This window comes from Tenebrio molitor, chromosome 8 (assembly GCF_963966145.1).
Source record: "Tenebrio molitor chromosome 8, icTenMoli1.1, whole genome shotgun sequence".
NCBI lineage: Eukaryota > Metazoa > Arthropoda > Insecta > Coleoptera > Tenebrionidae > Tenebrio > Tenebrio molitor.
In genome coordinates this window covers 20327357-20351431 of record NC_091053.1, presented here as the reverse complement: position 1 = coordinate 20351431, position 24075 = coordinate 20327357, and the positions used below count along the sequence as shown (strand labels likewise).

At 35.3% G+C, this 24075-nt stretch overlaps 4 protein-coding genes and 1 long non-coding RNA gene across 5 annotated transcripts; 3 read left to right on the top strand and 2 right to left on the bottom strand.

The window, feature by feature from the left end:
- Window positions 1–659: 659 nt before the first annotated feature.
- Window positions 660–5873, bottom strand: LOC138136216 (uncharacterized). The gene is made up of 2 exons (XR_011161223.1): window positions 1456–5873; window positions 660–1402 (listed from the first exon to the last, which is right to left on the bottom strand). It is a non-coding gene; the product is annotated as an uncharacterized lncRNA (long non-coding RNA).
- Window positions 5874–6660: 787 nt separating this feature from the next.
- On the bottom strand, window positions 6661–9836 carry LOC138136215 (26S proteasome non-ATPase regulatory subunit 5). Its single transcript, XM_069055281.1, has 5 exons — window positions 8385–9836; window positions 7941–8328; window positions 7637–7886; window positions 7098–7580; window positions 6661–7047 (listed from the first exon to the last, which is right to left on the bottom strand). The coding sequence occupies exons 1-5, from the start codon at window positions 8564–8566 to the stop codon at window positions 6851–6853; spliced, it is 1500 nt and encodes a 499-aa protein (XP_068911382.1). The 5' UTR covers window positions 8567–9836; the 3' UTR covers window positions 6661–6850.
- A 3015-nt stretch (window positions 9837–12851) lies between these two features.
- On the top strand, window positions 12852–15740 carry LOC138136874 (transient receptor potential cation channel protein painless-like). The gene is made up of 2 exons (XM_069056191.1): window positions 12852–12986; window positions 13036–15740. The coding sequence occupies exons 1-2, from the start codon at window positions 12906–12908 to the stop codon at window positions 15550–15552; spliced, it is 2598 nt and encodes an 865-aa protein (XP_068912292.1). The 5' UTR covers window positions 12852–12905; the 3' UTR covers window positions 15553–15740.
- A 559-nt stretch (window positions 15741–16299) lies between these two features.
- LOC138136438 (transient receptor potential channel pyrexia-like) lies at window positions 16300–19063 on the top strand. The gene is made up of 2 exons (XM_069055636.1): window positions 16300–16422; window positions 16478–19063. The coding sequence occupies exons 1-2, from the start codon at window positions 16375–16377 to the stop codon at window positions 18995–18997; spliced, it is 2568 nt and encodes an 855-aa protein (XP_068911737.1). The 5' UTR covers window positions 16300–16374; the 3' UTR covers window positions 18998–19063.
- A 132-nt stretch (window positions 19064–19195) lies between these two features.
- LOC138136437 (transient receptor potential channel pyrexia-like) lies at window positions 19196–22008 on the top strand. Its single transcript, XM_069055635.1, has 2 exons — window positions 19196–19347; window positions 19403–22008. The coding sequence occupies exons 1-2, from the start codon at window positions 19318–19320 to the stop codon at window positions 21878–21880; spliced, it is 2508 nt and encodes an 835-aa protein (XP_068911736.1). The 5' UTR covers window positions 19196–19317; the 3' UTR covers window positions 21881–22008.
- Window positions 22009–24075: the final 2067 nt, after the last annotated feature.

The window sequence follows — 24075 nt, the reverse complement described above, 5'->3', positions numbered from 1 at the left end:
TAAATAAACATCAAAAATCTGTATTTTTCAATAGAAACTGCAAATACGTCCGCTTTTTAGAGGTACACTCTGGTAAAATTTGTGAGGTTAGGTTTGGATGTTTAAGTTTTATTTTCTTAACGATGATTTTTCCAATAGATGAATTGTTGAAGCCATATAATTGAGAATTACGTATTAAATCCTACATTCATCTGTAAACTCACAATATTTGTCGTGTCTTTATCGTTTATATTATATAAAACTATACAGGGTAGGTATTTCACGAGTGATAATGAACCTGACGGAATAATAAATACAAGCCACAATACATTTTCAAAAAAAGCCGGACATTTTAATTTCAGTAGCCAGTGACAGTTCTCGTCAAGAACAACAAAATTTTTATGTATCATTTTTTCAAAATATAATTTTCATTTCAGTATTTTTTCCCCCCCCCATAAATTAACAAGCTGTCTATTTACTCGCATTTGCTAATTATTTGACCCAATGACAGTGACCGTGAAATAATACTTTTTATGCGCTGCCAAGCAATTTTGACCGTTTTATTTACCTCATTAGAGTGCATAAAAGGGTAATTTATTGCTCTAAAGCATTGGCGTAATTTTTATGCTCTAAAGAAAATTCTATTACATGAAATTGCGTATTTCTTAATAAAGTAACAATTTAATTAAACGAAAAATTTACTTCTACTTTAGCATTGTTACAACTATTAATTACAATCGAAGGTAAATTGATTTTTTCTGAAAATATTTGATTCTGTCGATTTTGAATGTTCAACTCCGCATTTGTCTGAAGAATGGAAACTCCTTTACTTTTCTTATCCTCGGGTTCTTCAGTGTAGTCATTTGAAAAAGCACTGGATGTTGATGGGACTACTGTTTTTTCATGTTGACGTTTCCCTTGAATTTTTTCGGCTATCTTGAGCTTGTTTTGAATATTATCTTCTATATATCCTTCTGCGATTGTATGTACCAGAACGCCAACCTCCGTGACGTTTTAAGTCTGTAATATCTCCACCAGAATCTGCAAGTAAAGTAGCGGAACTGCGACGCAAACAATGTCCGGTATAAGATTTGGGGTCGGGAAGGTTCAAATATGTTGCTACTTTTGATGGAATGTTTCCAAACGTATTTCTGCCTACGGGTTGCGTGGAACATTTCCCATTTTTGTAAAAAATGAAGAATCGATTATGTTTAGTATGTGGAGGCTGCAAAACAAAGTACTTGCGGAAAAGTCCTAAGAAATTTTGCTCATTTTGTATTATAGTAAACCGTCTTGATACTTTTGTTTTAGTTTCTGTTAGTCTTATCAGTATCGCAGAGCCCAAATCCTCAATTTCTTTTGTTGTTAAAAAGCACAACTCTTGCGATCTGCAAGCACCGGCAATTCCTACGATTACAGCAACCTAGAATAATTACAAATTAACTATTGAAATATAAAAGCAACAAAGTAATTTACCTTGATCATTAAATACGTATCATCTGGTGCTTCCGTAATAAATTTGTCAATTTCGCTTTTTGAAAGGACTTTTGACTTTTTAGGTTTGTAAGTATCACATTGTCGCTTTAAATATGCTTCAAGTTTTAAGTATTTGCTGATGTCTATTCCATTTCTTACTAGCAAGGTGCTTCTTAACATAGAGTAAAAACTCCACAAACTCGAAGACTTGTAGTTGTTGGATTTTTCAAAAAAGTAAGCGAGATAAACATCTTCAGTGTACTGTGTAGTCTTCTTACCATTTTCAGCTAAATTGAAAAATCTTTTGCACACAAAAGCAAATGTCTGCCACTTGTTTACAAAATTTCGTAGTTACGGTAGTTTGGAAAAATTATCAATCTTTGGCTACTTTGTTTAAATTAATACCAAGGAAATTTTTGTGTTGGTTTTTTCAGTTTTTGAGGGCAGCGCATAAAATTTTGTATGCATTACGAGCATAAATTGCATTTTGCTGCTCTTATCGTCTTAATGCCCTCGGCTAGCGCCTCTGGCATCAATATGACGATGCGAGCAGCAAAATGCAAAATTATGCTCTTAATGCATAAATAACTATTGTAAAATGAAAGCAAAACATTGTGTTTTTAGAATACAGTTTTTGCGCTCTGCGGCCGAGGTATAGTTTTTAGTTAGTTTTGTTCGACAAGGCAGATGTTTACGTGTTGATTCTGTGATTTAAGCTAAAATTTTGTGAAAATGGCGAGTTCATTTTCGACTAGTGAATACATAGATAGTGTGTTGGTGTGAGGTCAAGCGTCGGGGTGCTCCGCGAATCTAGAGAATTTCCGTGCTACTTCTTGTGGGGGTACATGAAGGACTTGGTATACTCACTCCCAACTGACACAATTGAAGTTTTAAGAAAACATCCACAAAAATTACTTGACGGCATCCGGCATCTCATTCATTTTAACTTCGCTTCGTGAGTTTGACCACGTGTTTATCTTTGTTTGTTTTTTTGGCATTTTTCGATTTGTATTACAAAATATTTTTTTTTTCAAGACTTATAAGAATGACAAATGGCAAAGAACCTGCTTCATTGTGAAACAGGCTTCGGCGTATATCGTTCTACGCAACTAGGCCACATCCCCTTTTTTTTAGGGTGGTATTTAACTGTTTACCAAATTTACCAAATTTATTCATACAAAAAAATACTTTCGTTTCCCAAAAATACTAAATGCTCACCAAAATCAAAACCATACATAATCCTAGAGCGATAACCAGATATTGACATCCTGCTAGTTTCTTATATTATTTGCTACTAAAAATAACTTTTGTTACCTAAAAATGCTATATGTTCACCAAATTGTATTCCATATTTAATTCTGAAATGATAACCAGATATTTAATTTTTGTTAGTGTCTTATCCGATTTTAACAAATGATACGTCAAACAAAATCGTTTTAGAAACACTATAGCCCGACATGCTATGATTTTTTTTTAATATTATATTTTTTGACAGACCGCAGCTAACTTTGTTTTTTTAAGTTGCACTGTATATTTTTTTATCTTTATTCTGATAGATGTTTATTTTCTGAATACATAAACATTAAAATAAAAAAATAAAAATTTGTTTTTAATAAAAAAAATAGAATTTCCAAAAATCAAGTAACCATAACTTTACTATAGCAAATGTTTGAAATTACTTCCATTCTCTAAGGCACATTCGACACCTTCCACTGACGCCCATTGCGGCGTTTAATAAAAATTCTGGTGGTATTTGTTCACATACTGCTACAATTCTTTTTATTAAATCATCTCTATTATTGGCCGGAGTCAAATAGACATTGTCTTGAATGTCCATAGCTGTCTTAGTCACTTTGCAAAATTAGAATCCATTTTTATTACTGTTTAATTTTAATGTGTCTGCTTAATTTAAAAAAAAATACATCGTTTTTTAATTTCTTGTTTGTTGTTTACATTTTCATATTTAAAATAAAAATCTCTATAAAACTGAGCAAAAAAAGTTAATAGTGCCATTTGAAAAAAAAAAGTTGACTATTATTTGTCAAAAACAGAACTGAAGAACAAATATTGGATCAGTTCAAATTGTAGCCCATTTAAAACGGTTTTGTTTGACATATCATTTATTAAAATCGGATAAAAAATAAGGAAGTTATAGCACCAAAGGTTTTTCATAATACAGCCGGTATTTATGCAGTAAAAAAAAAATACTAAATGTTTACTATATTTTATACTATATTCAATTTCAAATGGATACCCAGATTTAGACTTCTTATTAGCCTCTCATACAGAGTATCTTATAATTAAAGCATTCCGACTCCAAAGCGTTGCAGGGAGTATGCCGTGAAGCAAGTAAGAACTTGTTGAAAAAAGTTTTGAATAATTCTTAAGATGATATTATGTGATATAACTCTTCTAACTTTGTTCAATACAGCAACCGCATTCCTTACCTTATAATTTTCAGATCAAAGCGTTGCTGAGATATGTACAAAAATATGCCTAGGTTGATACCGGTTCGAATTATCCGTATCCAAGGTTACAAAACAATAATCTAGCCCAATTGCCGTCTCTTTTTGAACAAAAATTGCAAAAATTAAATATTTTTTACTCCGCGATAACGCTACTTTTCTAAGACAATTTTTTGCATCATTATTTTCTCACGATAAATAAAAATAAACGGCAAACATTCCTATGTATGTATTAGAAACGGCACGAAGTGCAGTTTTTAGTCTTATTCCGGAAAAGCCTCCAAGACAATATGAATCTGCTTATAAGGATTTCATGAATTGGTGTGGCTCTAAGAAATTAAAGAACGTGTCTGAAAGTGTGATACTGGCTTATTTGGAATATAAAGCTAAGAAATTGCGAAATTGTGACCTCTTCTTCAATCAAAAATTGCTGAACGTAAAAGTCTTTTTTGTTCTAGATTGTATAGTCCGGACAAAATAAATGTGAATCCTGATTTTATTAAGTCAAATTATTTAACAACATGTTCAAATCAAAATGTAAAGAAAACAATAATAAAGATTTATGATGGGAAACAGATGGATATCCACCACCAAAGTTGCAGGTAGAATTTCGAAAACTCGCTGTATTTATATACCCACCCCTTTTCGAGAACGACCTACCAATAAATCTTTATTATCGTTATCATGTTGTTAAATAATTTGACTTAATAAAGTCAGAATTCACATTTATTTTGTCCGGACTATAAATCCAGTGAACAAAAAAACAGTCACTTTGACAATCGATTTACGTCATGTAAATGTGAACATATTTTTATCAGTTTTCGAAAAAGTAGTTTTCTTTAGCAAGTGCTTAATATAAATGGATAGCGTGAATATTTATATTTGCAGTAAAGGCGCGTAACGTGAGCGTTCCACATTTGGTGAACATTTAGTAAAATAGGTAAGCATATAGCATTTACAATACAAGCAACAGTAAAACAATACGCAACATTCCTATTTTGGTGACGCTGTTCTCATTTTCCAAAGTGTCATTATTTGGTGTCCACTAGGAATTTTTCATGTTAATTTAATTTTTTGGAGGACAGCGCTAGGGGTGTATAATTTAATTTGGTGAACATTATATTAATACCCTTTTTTTTATTACTATATCTGTTGGTTGGCCCAAGTATAGTCTTGCTGAGCAATTTTATGTAACATGTTGTATAACTTTAAACACTGAAAAGATTATGGTGTGCCATCGTTTGTAGATGATTTTTGAGGGTTTTACTCATCCCATTTACAGTGTCCATTCGTAATAACAACTATCACTTGTTTCACGGTGCCGCTTTGTTCTTGTATTACGAGTTTAGGTTCTGAGCAACCGTTATTATTTATTGTTGTTTAGTTTCATCCCGACAAAAAAACCAAACAAAAGAAAGGGAACTCTTACTTTTTCTACACTCTTGCAGAGGTAGATAGACCAAATTTATTGTGTTATTATGTATTTTTCTTGTTGTCATGTAAAGTTGCACCGCTGAATATTTAATGTATCATGTGATCGGGTGTGATATCAATTAGCACTGTAGATGAAAACGAGAATGTATTTATTCATGTCTACATAAAATAAATACAGGCGTCCTCCCACCGATTTATGCATTTTTATTTCGAAGTTTGTCCACCCTGCAGGCCCGCCATTTGCATCCCGAGCTAGTCTGCCGCCATTTTGTACAAAACACACAACGTAGAGGTCCTTCTGCTTCGATGACGATCACTACATGGCCAATTTGTTCAATTTCGCGGGTTTAATTTGAATTTTCAAATATTTAAATTTTGGCGGAAGACTGGCGATATCCTGGTTATTACACCACAGAACACCGACGTATAAACAATACTCCGTCGCAGTCGTTATCGCCGAAGTTCAATTTCACTGATTACAGCACAGAACACTTATTCTACTCTACATTACATCGTTTACTGCAGCGACTGCGACTGCGCCGACTTGCTAAACCAACTCTTATGGCTCTTAGGCTAGGGCTACACTACAGACTTTTCATCGGCCGACAGTTTAGTTGGTTGCTTAATAAGTATGAGGACTTATGTGAGTGCGCACACTAAAGCGATTGTAGTCGGCCGACAGATTGATCGAAAACAGTTTAGTTTACCTGGTGGGCGCGGAAGCTACCCAATAGGACTAAATTATCGGCCGATTATTTAGTCTGTAGTGTGGCCCTAGCCTTAGTCTTATGTTAACGGCAAGAATGCATTTAGCGCATAGCCAAAGCACTGGCACAGCGCGTGATCAGAAATTGCGGCGGCCGCAGATATCAGGTTCAAACGTGCAAAATAATAGTTCTTTTCGATATAAGGACGCTGTCACATCATTTTTCAGGTCAGGTCAGGTGTAGTCGGCGTTTTAATTTTCAATATTTAAATCCGCGCTTGAGCAATTAGGGGTGGAGCGTGCTTTGGCTATGCGCTAGATGCATTCTCGCGCTAAACGGACACATTGAAATAGTAGAATGAAACTTTGCGACAGTGCCGATTACAGCGTTTTTACTGCGAGAACGTGTTTGATAAACCAGCTTTAAGAAGCGGCACTTTTGGCGGTCACTTTAATCTTCAGGCTAGATTCCAACGACCTTGAACCGCCAGCATTTAGTTTTTGCGGCAAATTGAAAACTTAAATGTACTAGTAAATACTATGTATTTTAGTTATTTTAATAACACGTAAAGAGTGGAGAACAAAATAATATGAGATAACTGCGGGTTTATTTTATTTATTCTTGAATGGTATATACATTTCTGAAGAACGGAAACTTTGGTGGTTCTTGTAATAGGTGTACCTAAATGTGCCTGTTTGCTTATTGCTAGTGTTTTAACAAATTATTAAGTATTAATTTTATTACAATAAAATAAATGAATACATGACTGATACAAACAAATAATAAAACTTAATCATTTCCTTCAATTGCAACTTCCATCACTGCTTGGACATAAAAAGGTCCCTCCTTAATGAATTTGTCCAATTTCTTGGTAGCCACGTGATCAAAAACTTCACTGTTGGCCAACAATTCCACAATACCGTACTTAGCCTCCTTACATTCTTTCATGGTTTCTACGTTTCTGTCGAGCAGAAATTCCAGCATTCCTAAAACGAATAAAATAAAATATTTTGTTCGAAGATTGCCTCCATCTCACCAGGAGTATCTCTGATAGCTTCTTGTCCCCACACCTGTCCAGCAATCGCCTTTAAAACGCCGAAACCGCCAAGTCTCAATTCAGAAAATGGATTTTTCGCATAATTCCAAATAAAATCCGTTGGATTGTCGTCGATGAGGCTGTACCACTTTTTAGTGATTGCCATTATTTGGTTGTTCGGTTCCTCGATTTGAAGCAAATTTTCCAAACAGTTTAGACTTCTAACTTTGGTCTCGCTTGGTACTGAGGGCAGCGATTTAGAAACGCTTTTAATTGCGTTTTCTATAGAGCAACCGGTCGAATCTAGGGTGATTTTACCATCATTGGAGAGACCTATGTGGCCAAGAGTCTCCACCGATACTCCAATAATTGTAAAGTCTCCACTGTCTAAATTATTGAATATTCTCTGGAACAGATTTGGGTATTTCGCTAGCATTTCCATGGGTTTCCAGTGCGCCATGTTACCAAAAAATTTCAATACACCTAAAATGATTTAATTCAAGTTTTTCATTAAACAAAACAAAAAGAAACAAAATTACCAGGTTCACACAATTGGATTGTTAAAATATCATCCCCTTCAAGCATTCCAGCTAATTTCTTTAAAGTATCATTTAATTCCAAGTAGTTGTAGCCATGTTTAGTTAAACCTAACTGTGATAACAACTCCAAGACATTCAATCTGAGCAAAACATCAATGTTATCTAACTCATTTAAAATCTGGGGTAGCAGTCCTGTCGATTTTAGAAGATTAAAATTAGATTCTGACTGTACACTAATTTCAATTAATAACTAAAAAACAATTAAACTGTATTCAAGTGTGAAGTTGCAGTTGACAATACTAACTTCGTACACTCTAAATCTGACAATCTCATTGACTTCCATGATCTCGTGCAGCGCTTTTAAAATGTCGGCACTGATCAACTGTTTAATTCCAACACTTGACAGTCCCACGATTTTGATAACCTCAGACGCTTGTTTTGCCACCCCCAGATCGTTGTCCCCCAAACAGCCAATAATATTGATCAAGAGCGACTCTCTCTTGCACAGGTCGACCAGAACGTCCTCGTTTTCTACATTGCGCTGGATCTCATTCAGGGCCATCAGTTTGACTCCTGGAAATGGGTGATTTAACGCTCTTTCTAAAAAAACTCCGTATTTATTAGTGCTTTCGCCCAAATTTAAATTCGTCATACAGAGTGCGAGGACGTCGCAAGCTAAATCGACCTGTTCGCTGAAAAAATTGTGAGGAATGTTTATGTTGACACAGCACTTTATAGGTTATGTTACCTGTTTGAGTCGTTCAAGCAGTCGAAAACCGCGGGTAGCTGGAGCGAAGTGGCTGTTCTTGTTATTTCTTCGCGAGGGATTGTCGTTAGAAAGTCTTTCATTTCTTGCAAGACCGGAATCCGGGTGTCTTCGTTGGAAAGTTTTGATAGTTGCTCTTCGCACCATTCACCGTACGACGCCATTTTTTGAATGTTTGAAAATTAAATTTTGTTTAGCAAGAATCAAGATAGCAAGTGTTGCCACCATTTGGGCCGAGTTGCTGCCAATAACAGGTGTGAAATGTTTCTAATGGAAATGACTAAGCGTTGAGTAAACAACCCAATTTGATTTGAACGAATGGAAACGTTTATTACGGCTATTTTATTACCCTAATGTGTCAAGAAAAGTGGAAAAATTTTCAGGTTTATTTGCATACTTTTCGGACTGGAAAAGTACAGAATTGTTGGCAAAAACATTTTAACCAAGTATCCAAGTAACTTAATTAAAATGTGCAAAATACCTGTGTTTTTTTTCTCGTTTTTTACCTAATCATCTCCTTTTGAAATGAAATGGCCCTTTAAAGCTATTCAAAGAATTAAAATAATCTTATAGTGTCAGTTAGGTAAATACGCATCATGTCTAATGATGCAGGTAAACACCGTACAGGTTGGATTGAGCATTGCTAAATCGCATTATGTTGGTTAGCTGCATGTCACTATTTACAAAACATAATTACAGAGCCAAAAAATTAAATTATTTGACCTTGAGAGGAAAATCCAACGTGAATGGACTTTAAGTGCATTTGGTCACAGGAACCGGAACTCTTTGGTCTATTGTTGAAAACAAATTCCCGATGAGTACACACTTTGTGCAAAGATAAACCGATTAGCGATCTGCCGTTATAGAAAGATGTGATTGGCCAACAGCCGTGGATTTCAATATTATATCCTAACACGGGGCGTGGAATTGATATCATTCTTTCATTGAATATTCAACAAGAATGCATTCATTCTTTAATAGTCGTGGAGAAATGTAGTTCCTTTCACACTTTATTTCATGTTTTATATTAATTTAAACAGCTAAGTTAAGATTTCAACCAATGGTAGGTCATAGTTTATACAAACGAATGTTTCATTAAATTAGTGGATCAAGAAAAATGGAAAATTTTTCTTACGTCATCCATGTAAAATTTTTCAGGTTTATTCGATTTGTTTAAAAGTTATGGAACTATATAGTATTGATTTTTCTACAGAGCTAAAATTTCAATTTATAAATAAGTATAAAGAAAAATCTGTGTTTCGTCAACTTGATTAATGATAATTGATAACATCCGTGACGTCACTTACAGGAGTGTTATTTTATCTTGTACAATATATTACTTACAATTAGTTTCAATAATAAAAAAGTGTTATTGGACAACATTTACGAAAAAATAAGTATGTGTCAGTATTTTCCTAAATTCTCCTGCAACAAAAAAAACTAGGCAAATTAACTAAATGAGTTTGTACAGTTATTATTATACAAATTTAAAAAAAATATTAAAGAAAATGAAAGTAATTTTTACAGTTTTTGTGTATTTATTTTGTCATATTCTTGGTGTCTATTCCTGCCTGTTTAGTAGGTACAATTGCGGCCACGGTCAAGGAATTTTGGCTGTCACTTTCATGTCAATTAAAAAAAAAATGGATGTAGTCCATGCTTTATTGTCATTATGACTTTGGGAATTGACATCCAAAAATTTGTCAATGTCACTCAAATTCATTCAAATAGTTGCGAACATGCTACCAATACCCTATTTCAATAAAGCGCAGATAATATCCCTGTTCCAAGATTGCACGAAATGAGGAAGCGCGTTTCCTTGTAAGTCATCCAGCATCAAAATGACAAGTCTTGTAATAGCAGAAACTGAGGTTACGAATACTTAAGGGAAGGGCCATTTCAACTCAATGGAATGACAAGGGACGGCCAAAATTCCGTGACCGTAATTGTACCTACTTACTGTCGCACTTTCTACTAATAGAAAATGTCAATTCTTGCTGACAAAAAATATTCTTAATTACGAAATGTATGTTATTGTGATAAAAAATCATCAGAATGTGACATTTTGGAAAATATTGTTTTCGTTTTACATATCTACGTGTACTTTGTCAATCATGTGATTTATTTGTTTTTTATAAATACAAAAAGTTTCATTATTATCATGATGCAACAAAATATGTACGTACAGTCAATGGACAAATAAAACTGGGACAAAAATGACAATCACATACCTAAGTCAGAATTTACAAATTTCCATCGTTTAATTACGGCTTTATCACACATAGGTTAACTTTGGTATGACATATTATATAGATACTGTCAAATATATTGACAATTCAATAGTCTGATTTACATAGATTAAATTTTAAGTGTCCCAGTTTTATTTGTCCATCGACCTTACCTACCTTTAAAAAAGAATACGTCATCATATAGATAAACTAAACAACATCATTGAAAATAATCATTATTTAAGCCAGTCTGTAAATAACGAAATGATTGCTAAATATCGAGGGATCAAATTAATTTGTAATCGAGTCATCCATCCGGAATCGTATCTCGTTACTTGAACTCGACGCGCCAAAAAACAGCGTGAAACACAAACTAGCCCTTGACAGTTGACATTTCATGTAATATGTGTATTCTCCCTCCACGTGTAATCTATTGCAACGGTGGTTAAAGTTACAATGAATTTAATTGTAGGTATACCCAGGATCAGGATCTGACGAAAAATTGAAATTAGATGTGGAGGCTACAATTTTTTCGGATCTACTTAAAAACTACATTATCAAAAATCAAAATTAATTTTAAAAAAGTTTTTAAAATGACGTAACTTTAGATATCACAATTAAGCATACGAATCGCAAAATACCTACGAATTCAAATCGATGGATGACTCGATTACAAATTAATTTGATCGCTTGATAATTATTTATTACTAGCTTTTACCCGCGGCTTCGCCCGCAAATTTCAGAATATTTTAAAATTATGTTTCTACTTTCATGTATTGCGATAAACGCAGTAATTTCAATATGAAGTTTGTCTTTTTACGAAGAATAATTAAAACTTTACTGTAGACTACTTTTTTCTTCGACTATACAGGTTGATTTACGAGGAATAATGAGCCCGGCGGAATAGAAAATGCAACCCACAATACAAAAAGCCGGACATCGAAGCGATAAATGTCCGGGTTTTTCTCCTGATGAATTGCGGGTTGCATTTTCTATTCCATCGGGCTCATTATTCCTCGTAAATCACCCTGTATAAACAAAAAGATCAATACGATAAGAAACTAACACTATATACGCCAACATAACACTTTTATTTTCAGTTGTAACCTTATTTAGATCTTCCTATTGTTTGATTGTCTCGTTTGATTTCAGATACCTGCCTTTTAATTTTTCCGGTATTAAGCTATTTGAAGCTTGTTCTGCTTCATTTAAGACATCTTCCGGTAAAACACAATCATTCAAACATATTTTGCGAAATTGCTACTTTTATAAACAACCAAATGTAACGATGACACCTGAACAAAAGCGCAAACGCGATTTCCAACTCGAAAAAACTTTTTTTGTACTTAACAGGCTTAAAAATGATAATAGGGGTTGCTTTTTGTGGGTGTCAAGCGGCGAAGGTGACGATATACTCAGAGGATGAAATAAGGGTGAAGCGGCGAAGGTGAGGGTATTTCCAACTCGAAAAAACTGTCTTTTTTTCTTAACAGGGTTGAAAATGGTAGTAGGGGTTGGTTTTTGTAAAATTAAAGTAGACAGTAATTTTCTCCTTGTTTTGAAGATCAAGTGTACAAAATTTCATCAAGATCGGAGTAAAACTGTAGATTTGCATTCAAAATATACAAACATACATTCAGTTTTATATATATAGATTTGTACATGTGTCTTATTGGAAATCGAAGAAAAGGAAGAAAAGTTTAAACACTAGACCGAAGGTCGAGAAATATGTAGATGTTTAATAGTGGTAGTAGTAGTAATAATACTAATAGTAATAGTAGTCTGTTGACGTAGTAGTAAGTGCAAAGATGCCTATGAAAAGTAATTCGTCCAAGAAGAAAAAGGAGTGTGACAGCAATAAGTGAAGATGTCTTGCTGGCATATTTTTCAGTCTTTGTTTATTGTTAAATTAAATATCCAAAGCGTAAAATAAATTCTAATTCTAGCAACTTCGATTTGCCTTTTAAAATTTTAATAGTAAATTCTTACATTAAAAAAATTTACGAAAGTAATTTTTGTTTTCAAAACTATTCCATTAAATCAGATGGTGATAAATATTTCCTCAATGGCTGCGACAGTCTCTGAGGCAAATGTCCGAAACATTTTTACCCTGCTCAAAATTGGAGCTATTTTGATGACTAATAAATACATAAATGTGTATAATATAAATACCTAACTCATTTTCCGATAATATTGTTTGTTTTCATCACAACTTACAAGTTGCGCCTTATCATGATACAACAAACGGATAAAAAACGAAACCGATTGTTAAAACATGCATTTTGATTTTAATCGAGTAGAAGTCAGGTCTTGTGATTGTGCAAATATGACTGGAAAATTATCTGAAGATCCAGAGGTAAGTAATTAATGAATTAAAAATTTGTCACTTACACGTTTGTGTTTAGATTCCAATAATCAAACATAAGAAATCAAGCATTTTAAAGTTGGCTCAAACATTGTTCGTTGCTGTTCAACGAAACAACATACAGCTGATCACTCAACTAGTATCGGACAACAAAGCTTTGTTAAAGCACGAATACCCTCAATATAACCATCAGAATATATTGATACTAGCCTGCAATGACCAATATTTAATGGGTGATGTTGCCAAAAACACTATAGAAACATTAGTGAACCTTGGGGCAAAATGTAACGAACCGAGCAGAAATGACTACTGGGAGGCCATCCACTACACTGCTCTGAACGCTAACAAAGAAAAAATGGAGGCAGTAATCCAGTACTTGAGACTGGAACAAGTCAACTCTTTGGTCTATTGTTCAAAACAAATTCCTGATAAGTACTCATTTTGTCCAAACAAAAAACAACGCGAGACTTATTGCAACAATGCTTTGAATATTTTGCTCAAATATGGCAATCGAGACAGACAGTTGCATGAATGTTGCGAGCTGTTAATTGCAAGTGGAATTAATGTCAACCAAGAGGATTCCAGTGGAGTGTGTCCATCAGATTTAATCTGGAGAATGCGCGACAATCGTCTTAACGACATTCTACAGTTGTCAGCGGAGATGGCAAGTCCCGTAAGCAACAGCTTTAGACTAATCAGACTGAACAGTGTTAAGAAATTCATGTCTTTGAATATAACCCAAGAGGAGATTAATGGTGTAGACGGGAGTGACGAGACCACATCTAGTTGCACTCTATTGCAATTGTGTTGCGCAAAAGGATTGACTTCTTGTGTTGACGTTCTTCTAGAATGGGGAGCTAACCCCAACAAAGTTATCTCGAAAAATTCCAACTCTCCTGTCATAATTGCCATCGCAGAAAATCACGAGAAGATTGTCAAGATGTTGCTGAAGAGAAGCAATTTGGAGTTACCACAAGATATATTGGTTAAACTCCAAATTATGTACAAGACTGTAAAACACTTGACCACAGTTGACAAATACATGAAGATGGTTTTGAAACACTTGCGCCGTTGCAGTAAAGACGTCGTCCAAGATTACCTGTCATTCAAAGATGAATTAAAGTGCACTGCTCTTCATTACGCAATACGATTCAGATGTCCTGACAATGCATTTGCACTACTGTCTATGGGTGCTTCTCTTATAGAGAAAGACAGGTTTGGCAACACTCCTCTCGACTCTATTGAACCTCACCTGTTAGAAAAATTTTTCGACAGCTGTATCGACGCTTCGCAAGACGACAAAATTGTTTCTGTGACGGAAAACGGGTTCGACCAAGAGTTTGCGGTCGAGATTAATTACGAATCTTTAACGTCGAGACGTGGACGAGACGTGCGAGAATCACAATTTTTGATCCACATGGTCAAGCAATCGTGCTTGAACCGTCTGTTGAACCATCCTGTCGTATCGAGCTATCTTCAGTTGAAATGGGACAAATTAAAATGGCCCGTTTACATAAACTTGTTCCTTTATACCGTTGCTTACTTGTCGCTGCTCATTTATGGATTTGCATTCAACGAAACGTCTTACATCTTTATGTTTCTCTTGGTGGGGTTTGTTCTGTTGGTGTTGAGGGAATCCATCCAGATCTTGGTTTTCAGGTTAGATTACGTAAAACGCGTGGATAATTTGATCAATTTGTTGCTGATTGGAGGACTGACCTATATTATAGCTGCTGGATGGTTGAAATCTTTACACGGCAAGAATTTACTAGTTGCCTACTCCGTTGTGTTCCTCACTTCGACTTTAGGAATTTTTCTGCAGTTGAGCAACATCTCGTTCTTCACAATTAAAGTCATAATCTTCAAACAAATCACCATCAACTTCTTTCAGTACATGTTGTTTTACATGTTTCCTGTTTTAGCTTTCTTCTTCTGCTTCTACATGTTGAGCGAGCATAAAGAAAATATCTTCTTCAACAGACTCTACGAAATTGTGACCATGTTCTCTGGAAACTTCGAAGGAGACTATCCTGACGAATTTAATCAAAATCCAATCTTCAGTCACCTCATTTTCATTCTCTTTGTTATTTTAATCTCGATCATCTTGCACAATCTCCTCATCGGTCTGGCCGTGAGCGACCTCCAAGACATTCAAAAACAAGCTGAGTTCATCGAGATGAAACACCGCTCCACATATATCACAAATGTCGAGAACATTATCTTCTATCAGTACCACAAGTCTAGTAAGCTCAGACCTTTGTTCCGTAGACTGTTAAATTTCTTTGCCGTGTTTGACGAGCGCCACTTTTTGACAATTAGGTCCCAAAGTCCAGACTGCGTTTACCTGGAAAGGAATCTCGGACACAGTAAAAGAGTTTGCGACCAAAATTTCATCACACATTTGCAAAATATTCTCAAAAACTTGTCACTAAAAGACAACGAAATCGAAGATCCCTACAGCTTGAAGAGTTTACATGACAAGATTCAGAAATTGAAGAATTCGATAGACGAAAGTTTTAACGTTCCAGAGAAGGAGACACCCAGGCGATCATCGTAATGGTAGAAAATTAAAAAACCAGTGTTGTTATTTAGATGTAACATTTCATTCAGACTGTCGTTAATATTTTTTTTTGCTGTTTCATATTACTTATTATGATTTTTCAACATAACGATTTCTTACTTCAGAAGTATTGTTATTTGATTTGTATGTATTTATTAAAAATAAACAAAGATACATTTTTGAAAGTTTTTTAATGAATTGATCTAATCGCCGCATCCACGTTATATTGTATCGAAGATAGATACGGGGTTTTTTCGTTTTTGTGATAAATTCAGAATTTCCACGTAAATATCAAGAGATATGAGGTTTTACAACTGACGCTATAATTTATCCTATCAAGACGATGCTCTTAATCTCTGAATTACTTTCCAGACTTATCTACTGAAGTGACAACAACCTTTCCGTCCAAGATTTTTATGTTCCATTTTTATGTTCATCTGATATTTTTGGTCTCTGTAGTTTTCTTGCATATTCAAATCTTTCAGTTTTTTGCAACCATCAACCTAAATCTTTACGTCTCTAATCTGAATCATTATTCAGTGTAGAGAATGAAAAGTAAATGCATTATTTCATAAAGTGAAATTTCTTTCACACATCAAAAGAAATTAGTCCCTAAGATTGTCATTACGAGTAGACTCCTATTTTAAATCATTTTTTTAAACGACTAAGATTACAATAATCTCTTATATTTTTTATTGATATTTTGCGATGAGATTATTTTGTTATTTCGTCAGAATTATCAGCGTTTAATCACGATAAGAAGTCAACTTAATTCTAAAACTTATACTTTGACTTAATCGAGTGGTTGGTTAGTTTTTAATGATAATTTGTACAGTTATGACTGCTAAAATTTCTGGGGATCCAGAGGTAAATAATTTATATAATAAATTAATAGTTTATCGACAATGTGTATTGTGTCTAGGATCCACTGATTATTAAGCAAAACTACTCAAACATCTTAGACTTGGCTGAATCCCTACTAATAGCTGTTCAGCGAAACAACATAACGCAGATAAGAGAACTGGTATCAGAAACCAGTGATTTGTTGAATTACGAATACCCTCCATATGATTACCAAAATATACTTATAATAGCTTGCAATGACCAACATTCTATGGGTGACGTTACAAAAGAAACTATAGAGGCACTAGTAGAGCTCGGAGCAAAATGTAATGAACCGAGTAGAACCGACCACTGGGAAGCCATCCACTACACTGCTTTAAACGCAAACAAAGAAAAAATGAATGCGGTGATCAAGTATTTGTCACCACAAGAAATCAACTCTTTGGTCTACTGTTCCAAACAAATCCCCCAAAAGTACACTTTCTGTCCCAACGAAAAACAAAGGAAGACCTACTGCAACAACGCCTTGAACATTTTGCTGAAATACGGCAATCAAAGTAAAGACTTTCACGAATGCTGCGAGTTGTTAATTCGAAACGGAATCAATGCCAAACAAGAGGATTCCAGTGGAGTGTCTCCATCTGATCTAATTTGGAAGATGCACGACGACCGTCTTAACCACGTATTGAAATTGTCAACGGATTCCAGTCCTGTACGCAACAGTTTTAAACAAATCAGGCTGAACAGCGTTCAAAAGTTTATGTCTTTGGAGTTGAAACAGGAAGACCTCAACGGTGTAGACGGAAGCGATGAGAGCACGTCCAGTTGCACTCTATTGCAACTGTGTTGCGCAAAAGGGTTGACTTCGTGCGTTGAATTTATTTTGATAAGGGGAGCCAATCCTAACAAAGTCATCCAGAAGAATCCCACTTGTCCTGTGATGATTGCCATATCCGAGGACCAGGAGAAAATTGTGAAACTGTTTTTGAAAAGGAACGACCTGAAGTTGCCGAAAGACATCTTGCTTAACCTCCAAACCATGTACAAAAATGTGAAAGATTTTGCCACGGCTGATAAGTACATGAAAATGGTTTTGAAGTACTTGAATCGTTGCAGCAGAGACACTGTCCAAGAGTATCTTTCGGCGAAAGATGAATTACAGTGTTCAGCTCTGCATTACGCGACTCAGTACAGATGTCCTGACAATGCCTTTGCGCTGCTCTCTATGGGGGCTTCTCTTATCGAAAAGGACGTATTTGGAAACACACCCTTAGATTCCATTGAATCTCATCTCTTGGAAAAACATTTTGACAACTGCATCGAAGTTTCATCAAGCGACAAAATTATGTCTGGATCCGAAGAGCAAAATGACGGGAAGTTTTCTGTCAAGATCAACTACGAATCCTTGATACCAAAGAGTTGGAAAGATGCGAGAGAATCAGAATTTCTGAAGCATATGGTCAAGCGAAGCAGTTTGAACCATCTGTTGAACCATCCCATAGTAGCAAGTTACCTCATACTAAAGTGGGAAAAATTGAAGTGGCCTCTCTACATAAACTTATTTCTATACATTGTCGCTTATTTGTCGCTTCTCATCTGCGGCTTTGCCTCTATCGAAACGTCGTATATATTCAACGTGTTCCTCTTGATTGCATTTGTTCTCTTCGTGTTACGAGAATTCATGCAAATCTTGATTTTGAAGTCAGATTACGTAAAACGCGTCGAAAGTTTCATCAATCTTTTCCTGATTGCAGGACTGATTTATATTATAGCCGCCGGTTGGGTCAAATTTTTACACAACCAAAATTTATTAGTTGCCTATTCTGTGGTGTTCCTCACTTCCACTTTAGGAATTTTTTCACTGTTGGGCAACCTTTCCGTCTTCACAATCAAAGTGATAATCCTCCAGGAAATCACCATAAACTTCTTCCAGTACATGTTGTTCTACATGTTTCCTGTTTTAGCTTTCTTCTTCTGCTTCTACATGTTGAGCGAGAACAAATACCACATCTTTTTTAGGATGCTCTACGAAACTGTGACCATGTTTGCTGGAGACTTTAATGCCAAGTTTCCCGACCAGTTCACCACCAATCCAATCTTCAGTCACCTCACCTTCATTCTCTTTATCATTTTAATTGGAATCATCTTGCACAACCTTCTCATCGGTCTGGCTGTCAGCGATCTCCAGAACATTCAGCAACAAGCTGAGTTCATCGCCATGAAGCAACGCTCCAAGTATATTACGAGTGTAGAGAAAATCGTGTTTAAAAAGTACCAAAAGTCCCATCATTTTAAACGCACCATCGGTGGATTTTTAAAATTTTTTGTGGTGTTTGAGAGTCAGCGCTTTTTGACTGTGCACTCCGAGAGTTCAAATTGTGTCTATTTAAAAAAGAATGATGAATACAGAAAAAAAATTCGCGATAAAAACTTGATCGACAATTTGAAACGTATCTTCAAGAATATGTCTCTCAGACACCAAGAAATGGAAGATCCGTATAGTTTGAAGAGCTTACATGAGAAGCTTCAGAAAATGGAGAGGTTGATGCTAGAAGGTTTTAAGATACCCGAGAAGAAAGAGCAAAATAAATCGTCTTAATGATTTTGCGTAAATGTCGTTACTTATAATGAAAATATGTAGCAGTGAAGATAAATTGTACTTATATTTTTGTTTTATTATTTCTCCTTTCATATCAAGAACAACTTTACAATGTTATCGATAATAATCATAATAGCAACTGACGACCCTTTGACGAGTTCTTGTGATATCTGCAAGCTTCTTCAATATTTGTTATGAAAAGTAAACACAAGATAATTCTGTATCCACAGGAAAAAAATTGTAAAAAGACGTGTTTTCATATATGTAATACGAGCAAGATCGCGTTCAGTATTTATCGTTTGTTGGTAGGTGATGCAACCATGGAAGTCAAAAAGCTGAACACTTCTGAGGTAAGAAGTGACATTTTAAACAAGTCAACATTGCAATCGTTCCCTGTATTTTTAGACCATCAAAATCGATGACGACGATATATCATCGTTCAATGCGCCAGGGTTTTTGAAAGCTGTTCAACGCAACGATATACCAGGTATTAAAAAATATCTCAAGGACGATCCCCACTTATTAGAATACCAATATACATCATATGACAACGAGAAGATATTTACAATAGCCTCCAATGACCGATATTCTATGGACAAAGTAGAAGGAGATACTTTAGAGATTTTGATTAGAAATATGCAATCCGCAAAATACACCGAACCGTCTCAAAATGACAAGTGGGAACCCATCCATTATACCGCCTTAAATGGCAACTTTGAAAAAATGGAAGCAATAGTGAAGAATCTAGAATGCAAGAACGTTAATTCGCTGGTGTATTGTTGCAAGGAGATTGTCCAGAAGTATCAAACAAACTCGGATAACGATCAATTGGAAAGTTATTCGAACAACGCTTTGCATATCTTGTTGAAATATGCAACGCGCAACGATGGATTTTACAAGTGTTGTAATTTGCTTATTAACAAAGGGATCAATATGAACCAAGCAGATTCGAATGGAACAACTCCATTGGATTTGATAGATTTGATGAAGGAAGGCGAAAAGAACCGATTGCAAAATTGTGCCAAAAAGGGAGAAAACGGGACAGATCTTGTCAAGTTGTTGGCGAAGGTTGAAAGTAAAGAAAAGGCCAACGGCTACGACGGCAGTGAAGACAGTGTGTCCAGTTGCACACTGCTGCAACTGTGTTGTGCGAAAGGATTGACGGCGGAAGTAGAACAACTAATAAAAAAAGGCGCAAACCGCGAAAAAACCTGCACAAAAAATCCCAAACTCCCCATAATGATCGCTATCGAAGCAGACAACGAAGATATTGTTGCACTGCTTTTAACGGAAATCGGTGATGCCGTTTGGGAAATGCCAAATGACATTCTTCTCAAGGTGCAGAAGACCGCAAACAGTACGATTTCTGAAAAATATCTGAAAATCGTTCTTAGGCACTTGTCTCGGAAAGGCGAGACCAAATACCGACAGTATTTACAAGAAACAGATGACGAGAAGCGAACTGTTCTTCACTACACAGTTCTCGAAGATTACCACGAAGTCACACAAATGCTCCTCGACATGGGGGCGTCGCTCATCGAGAAGGACGTCTACGGCAGCAGTCCTCTCTATTCAATCGACCCAGAAGCTCTGGAGAAAATTTTTGACAAGTTTATTCGCATCGATGACAAAAGTGGGAAAAACAATGTCTTCGTGCACAAGTCTGCTGGCGGTAAGCACAACTTTTCCGTCGAGCTTAACTACACATGTTTTGTCTCGAAACAAAAAGATAACTTGCAAGAGTCAGAGTTTCTCCATCATATGATCAAGGTGGCGAGGCTCAATCACTTGTTGAAACACCCCTTCGTTTCGATTTTTCTAGCGCTCAAGTGGCAGAAATGCAAGTGGCCAGTTTACATCAACTTGTTTGTTTACTTTATTGCTTATTTGTCGCTCCTCTTCTTTGGATACGTTTTCGTTAGTGAGTTGAACGTATCCATTTTTTTCCTTTTAGTGGTACTTTTGCTCTTGTTGTTCCGTGAATTTGCCCAGATTGTCGTATATAAATGGGACTATTTTAAACGAGTGGAGGCCCTCGTCGACTTTTCTCTTATTGTAGGAATTCTTTACATTATTGCCGCCGACTGCTACCCATATTTGAAAAACCGAAACCTCTTGGTGGCCTATTCAGGTGTTTTCCTTACCTCAACTCTGGGAATTTTTCTCCAACTGGCTAATTTCTCCTTCTTCACCATCAAAGTTATAATATTGCAACAAATAGCGATCAGTTTCTTTCAATACATGGCTTTCTATGTGTTTCCTCTTGTGGCGTTTTTCTTCTGCTTCTACATGTTGAGCGACCAAAAAGACGATATATTCTTCCTGACGGCCTATGACACCATCACCATGTACGCTGGCGAGCTCACTGCAGGCTACCCGAAAAAACAATTTTTATCCAACCCTATCTTCGGTCATCTTATTTTCCTTCTGTTTGTCGTTTTGATCGGCATCATCTTGCACAATCTTTTAATCGGTTTGGCCGTCAGTGATTTACAAGAAATACAAAAACAGGCCGAGTTTATCGACAAGAAGGAGCGGTCGAAGTATATTGCGAACATTGAACAAATTATCGTTAACAGGGTTAACAGCTCGAAAATATTTAAATCGACGTTGGAAAAATTGCTGGCGTATTTCGATATTTTTGGAAAAAAATGCAAACTGAAAATTCAACATGACGGTGATCATTGCTTCTTAATCAAAAATAAATGTAAAATTTCCATCCCTGATAGCATCTACAAATATTTGCAAGAATGGTTGAAGACTCAGGCTCACAAAACCAAAGAAGATCCCTATACGGGGAGACAATTGTATGAAAAACTTCAGGAGCTGGAAAGGTTGATCGCTAGCCAAGACAAGAAATTTCGGTTGACTACAATAACCTGAAAAATACAATTATTTCACAGATTACAGCTTCTTCATCTTGTTTTACTTCTTTTTATTATCTGTCTACGCAAATAGAATGTTGAAATATAACAATATAAATTATTAAAATATATTTTTTTTTACTACTAGTCTCAGAACGCGTCATTATTGACTCTCAAACCAACCCCAGAAGTAGAATTTCTCTCCCTAGGCAGAATATAGCCTAAGGGAGCCCGTTTCGGCTCAGGGACGCGAGGGTCGCGGGTTCGATTCCGACCCAGGGCGAAATTAAAAAAAAAAAGGCTATATTCTGTCTCGTGATTCGGAAGTCACGTTAAGCCATTGGTCCCGGTCTATTGAGTTGGTCATCATGCCACTCATAGATTTGTAAACCAGTCCCAGACTGTGTAAAAATTTTTTTTTTATTATTTTCATTATTAACCAAGGTCAATAATGAACAGCCGTCACTTAGCAACGAAAGATTTTTGTTGATTTCATTGGTTAACGTAGACGATTTTCATAGCAACCGTTGAAAAATGAGAACTCGGATCATCGTATCAGACAAAATAATTTGATTAAACTTAATAATTATTATCAGAAAGGGTTTTAACGTATCTAGTAGTGAAAAAAATAGTATATAAACCACGGTGAAGAAGTCCCATATAGCCTTCGCGCCTTAGAACCCTCGGCACGCCTCGGGCTCTAATCTTGGCGTTTTGGCTATAATCATGAACTTCTTCACCTTGGTGTATAATACAACGTGTAACAGAAATAAGTACATTAATTTTAACCGGTAACAGAACTCGTCATGATGAACAATTTTTCTATGTACCACTTTTTCGAAATCGCCATTTTTTTTTAACGTTTTCCCCCCCCCATAAATTAACGAGCCGTTCAGCCGCGTACGTAAAGTATTTTTAAATTCGTAAGGAATTTTGGCTTAAGTCATAAATAAACCGAACAAAGACCCTACTTAAAGAAATTTATTGTGATATTGTACCTGTCAATCACTAGGCGGTCCCGGAGAAAAAAATTACCTGAGGTAGTAGGTACTCAAAATATTTGTCTGAGACCGTCTAGTGATTGACAGGTACAATATGACAATAAACTTCTTGAACTTTGTTGGGTTTATTTAGGGCTTAAGTCAGAATTCCTTAGGAAGTTACAAGCACTATAAACCTTCTAAGCACAGCGACCAGGTAGCGTGGTCTCCAGTGGCGGGTAGCGAAATTCGTGAAAAATTTTAAACAATTTTAACTCATTAACAAGAACGTTTACAAAAAAATTTTATTTAGAAAAGTTGTTGTTCTTGATGAGTTTTATTACCAGTTAAAATTAATGTACTTATCTCTGTTACACGTTGTATACTATTTGCATATCGTAATGAAAGTGGCACTTTTTTACACGCAAAATCGTAGTGAAAGTAGTAGGTACTTTTTTGTATCATTTTATTCCATCTCCTTGGAGATTATTGTCAAAGCATAGGTACCTATTTTTTTTTGTTGTAAAATTTTTCATAAATCCTTTTAGAACAAATTTCTCTATTTTTCTCAATATGCAAAAGATAGTGTGTACAACACGTTATGAAAGTCTCTTTTTTTCACTTATTTGCTTGATTAACTCGGGCTACGCACTCGTTAATCAATCTGCAAATTCGTCAAAAAAAGGATGACTTTCATAACTAGTTGTACAAATAACTATTTGAATTGTTTTATTTTTTCATACTCTTTTTTTTTCACTCTTTTCAATGTTTGGTTTTTATCAATCACTACTTTTTTTTATTTGCATGTTATAGAGGATGTGTTAAAAATTGCGCATAATATTTACATCACATGATTCTATGATGAAATAGAAGCAAAAAACTCTAATACCAATGTACTATTAACTCTCCGCTCATGGAGTTATTAACAGTATTAACAGTCAAACTTGGAAATTTGCTTCGATTGTAATGGAAAAATTCATTTAAATAGCATCAATAACACATAACTCGACAAGTAAAATAAATATTTCAGCACTAATTTTACCATTTTGTTTATTGATTCGCATATTTGTAATTTCATTGGGTGATTCAAAATTATTGTGGATAAGTATGGCAACTGTGTGGGTAGGATAGAGTTGACATTTCTTTGACAGTTCATAGTCGCGCAATTTTTAAAATTGTGAAGTCAATGTGCAATGATATAAAAAAATCAAATGCACGCTTATGAAATGTCATA

Coding starts and splice junctions, on each gene's coding strand:
- LOC138136215 (XM_069055281.1), bottom strand. CDS start 8,566: ATGGCGTCGTACGGTGAATGGTGCGAAGAGCAACTATCAAAACTTTCC. Junction 7,887..7,940: donor TCAGATTTAGAGTGTACGAA/GTTAGTATTGTC, acceptor ATTGTTTTTTAG/TTATTAATTGAAATTAGTGT. Junction 7,581..7,636: donor AATCCAATTGTGTGAACCTG/GTAATTTTGTTT, acceptor AAATCATTTTAG/GTGTATTGAAATTTTTTGGT.
- LOC138136874 (XM_069056191.1), top strand. CDS start 12,906: ATGCATTTTGATTTTAATCGAGTAGAAGTCAGGTCTTGTGATTGTGCA. Junction 12,987..13,035: donor AATTATCTGAAGATCCAGAG/GTAAGTAATTAA, acceptor GTTTGTGTTTAG/ATTCCAATAATCAAACATAA.
- LOC138136438 (XM_069055636.1), top strand. CDS start 16,375: ATGATAATTTGTACAGTTATGACTGCTAAAATTTCTGGGGATCCAGAG. Junction 16,423..16,477: donor AAATTTCTGGGGATCCAGAG/GTAAATAATTTA, acceptor TATTGTGTCTAG/GATCCACTGATTATTAAGCA.
- LOC138136437 (XM_069055635.1), top strand. CDS start 19,318: ATGGAAGTCAAAAAGCTGAACACTTCTGAG. Junction 19,348..19,402: donor AAAAGCTGAACACTTCTGAG/GTAAGAAGTGAC, acceptor CTGTATTTTTAG/ACCATCAAAATCGATGACGA.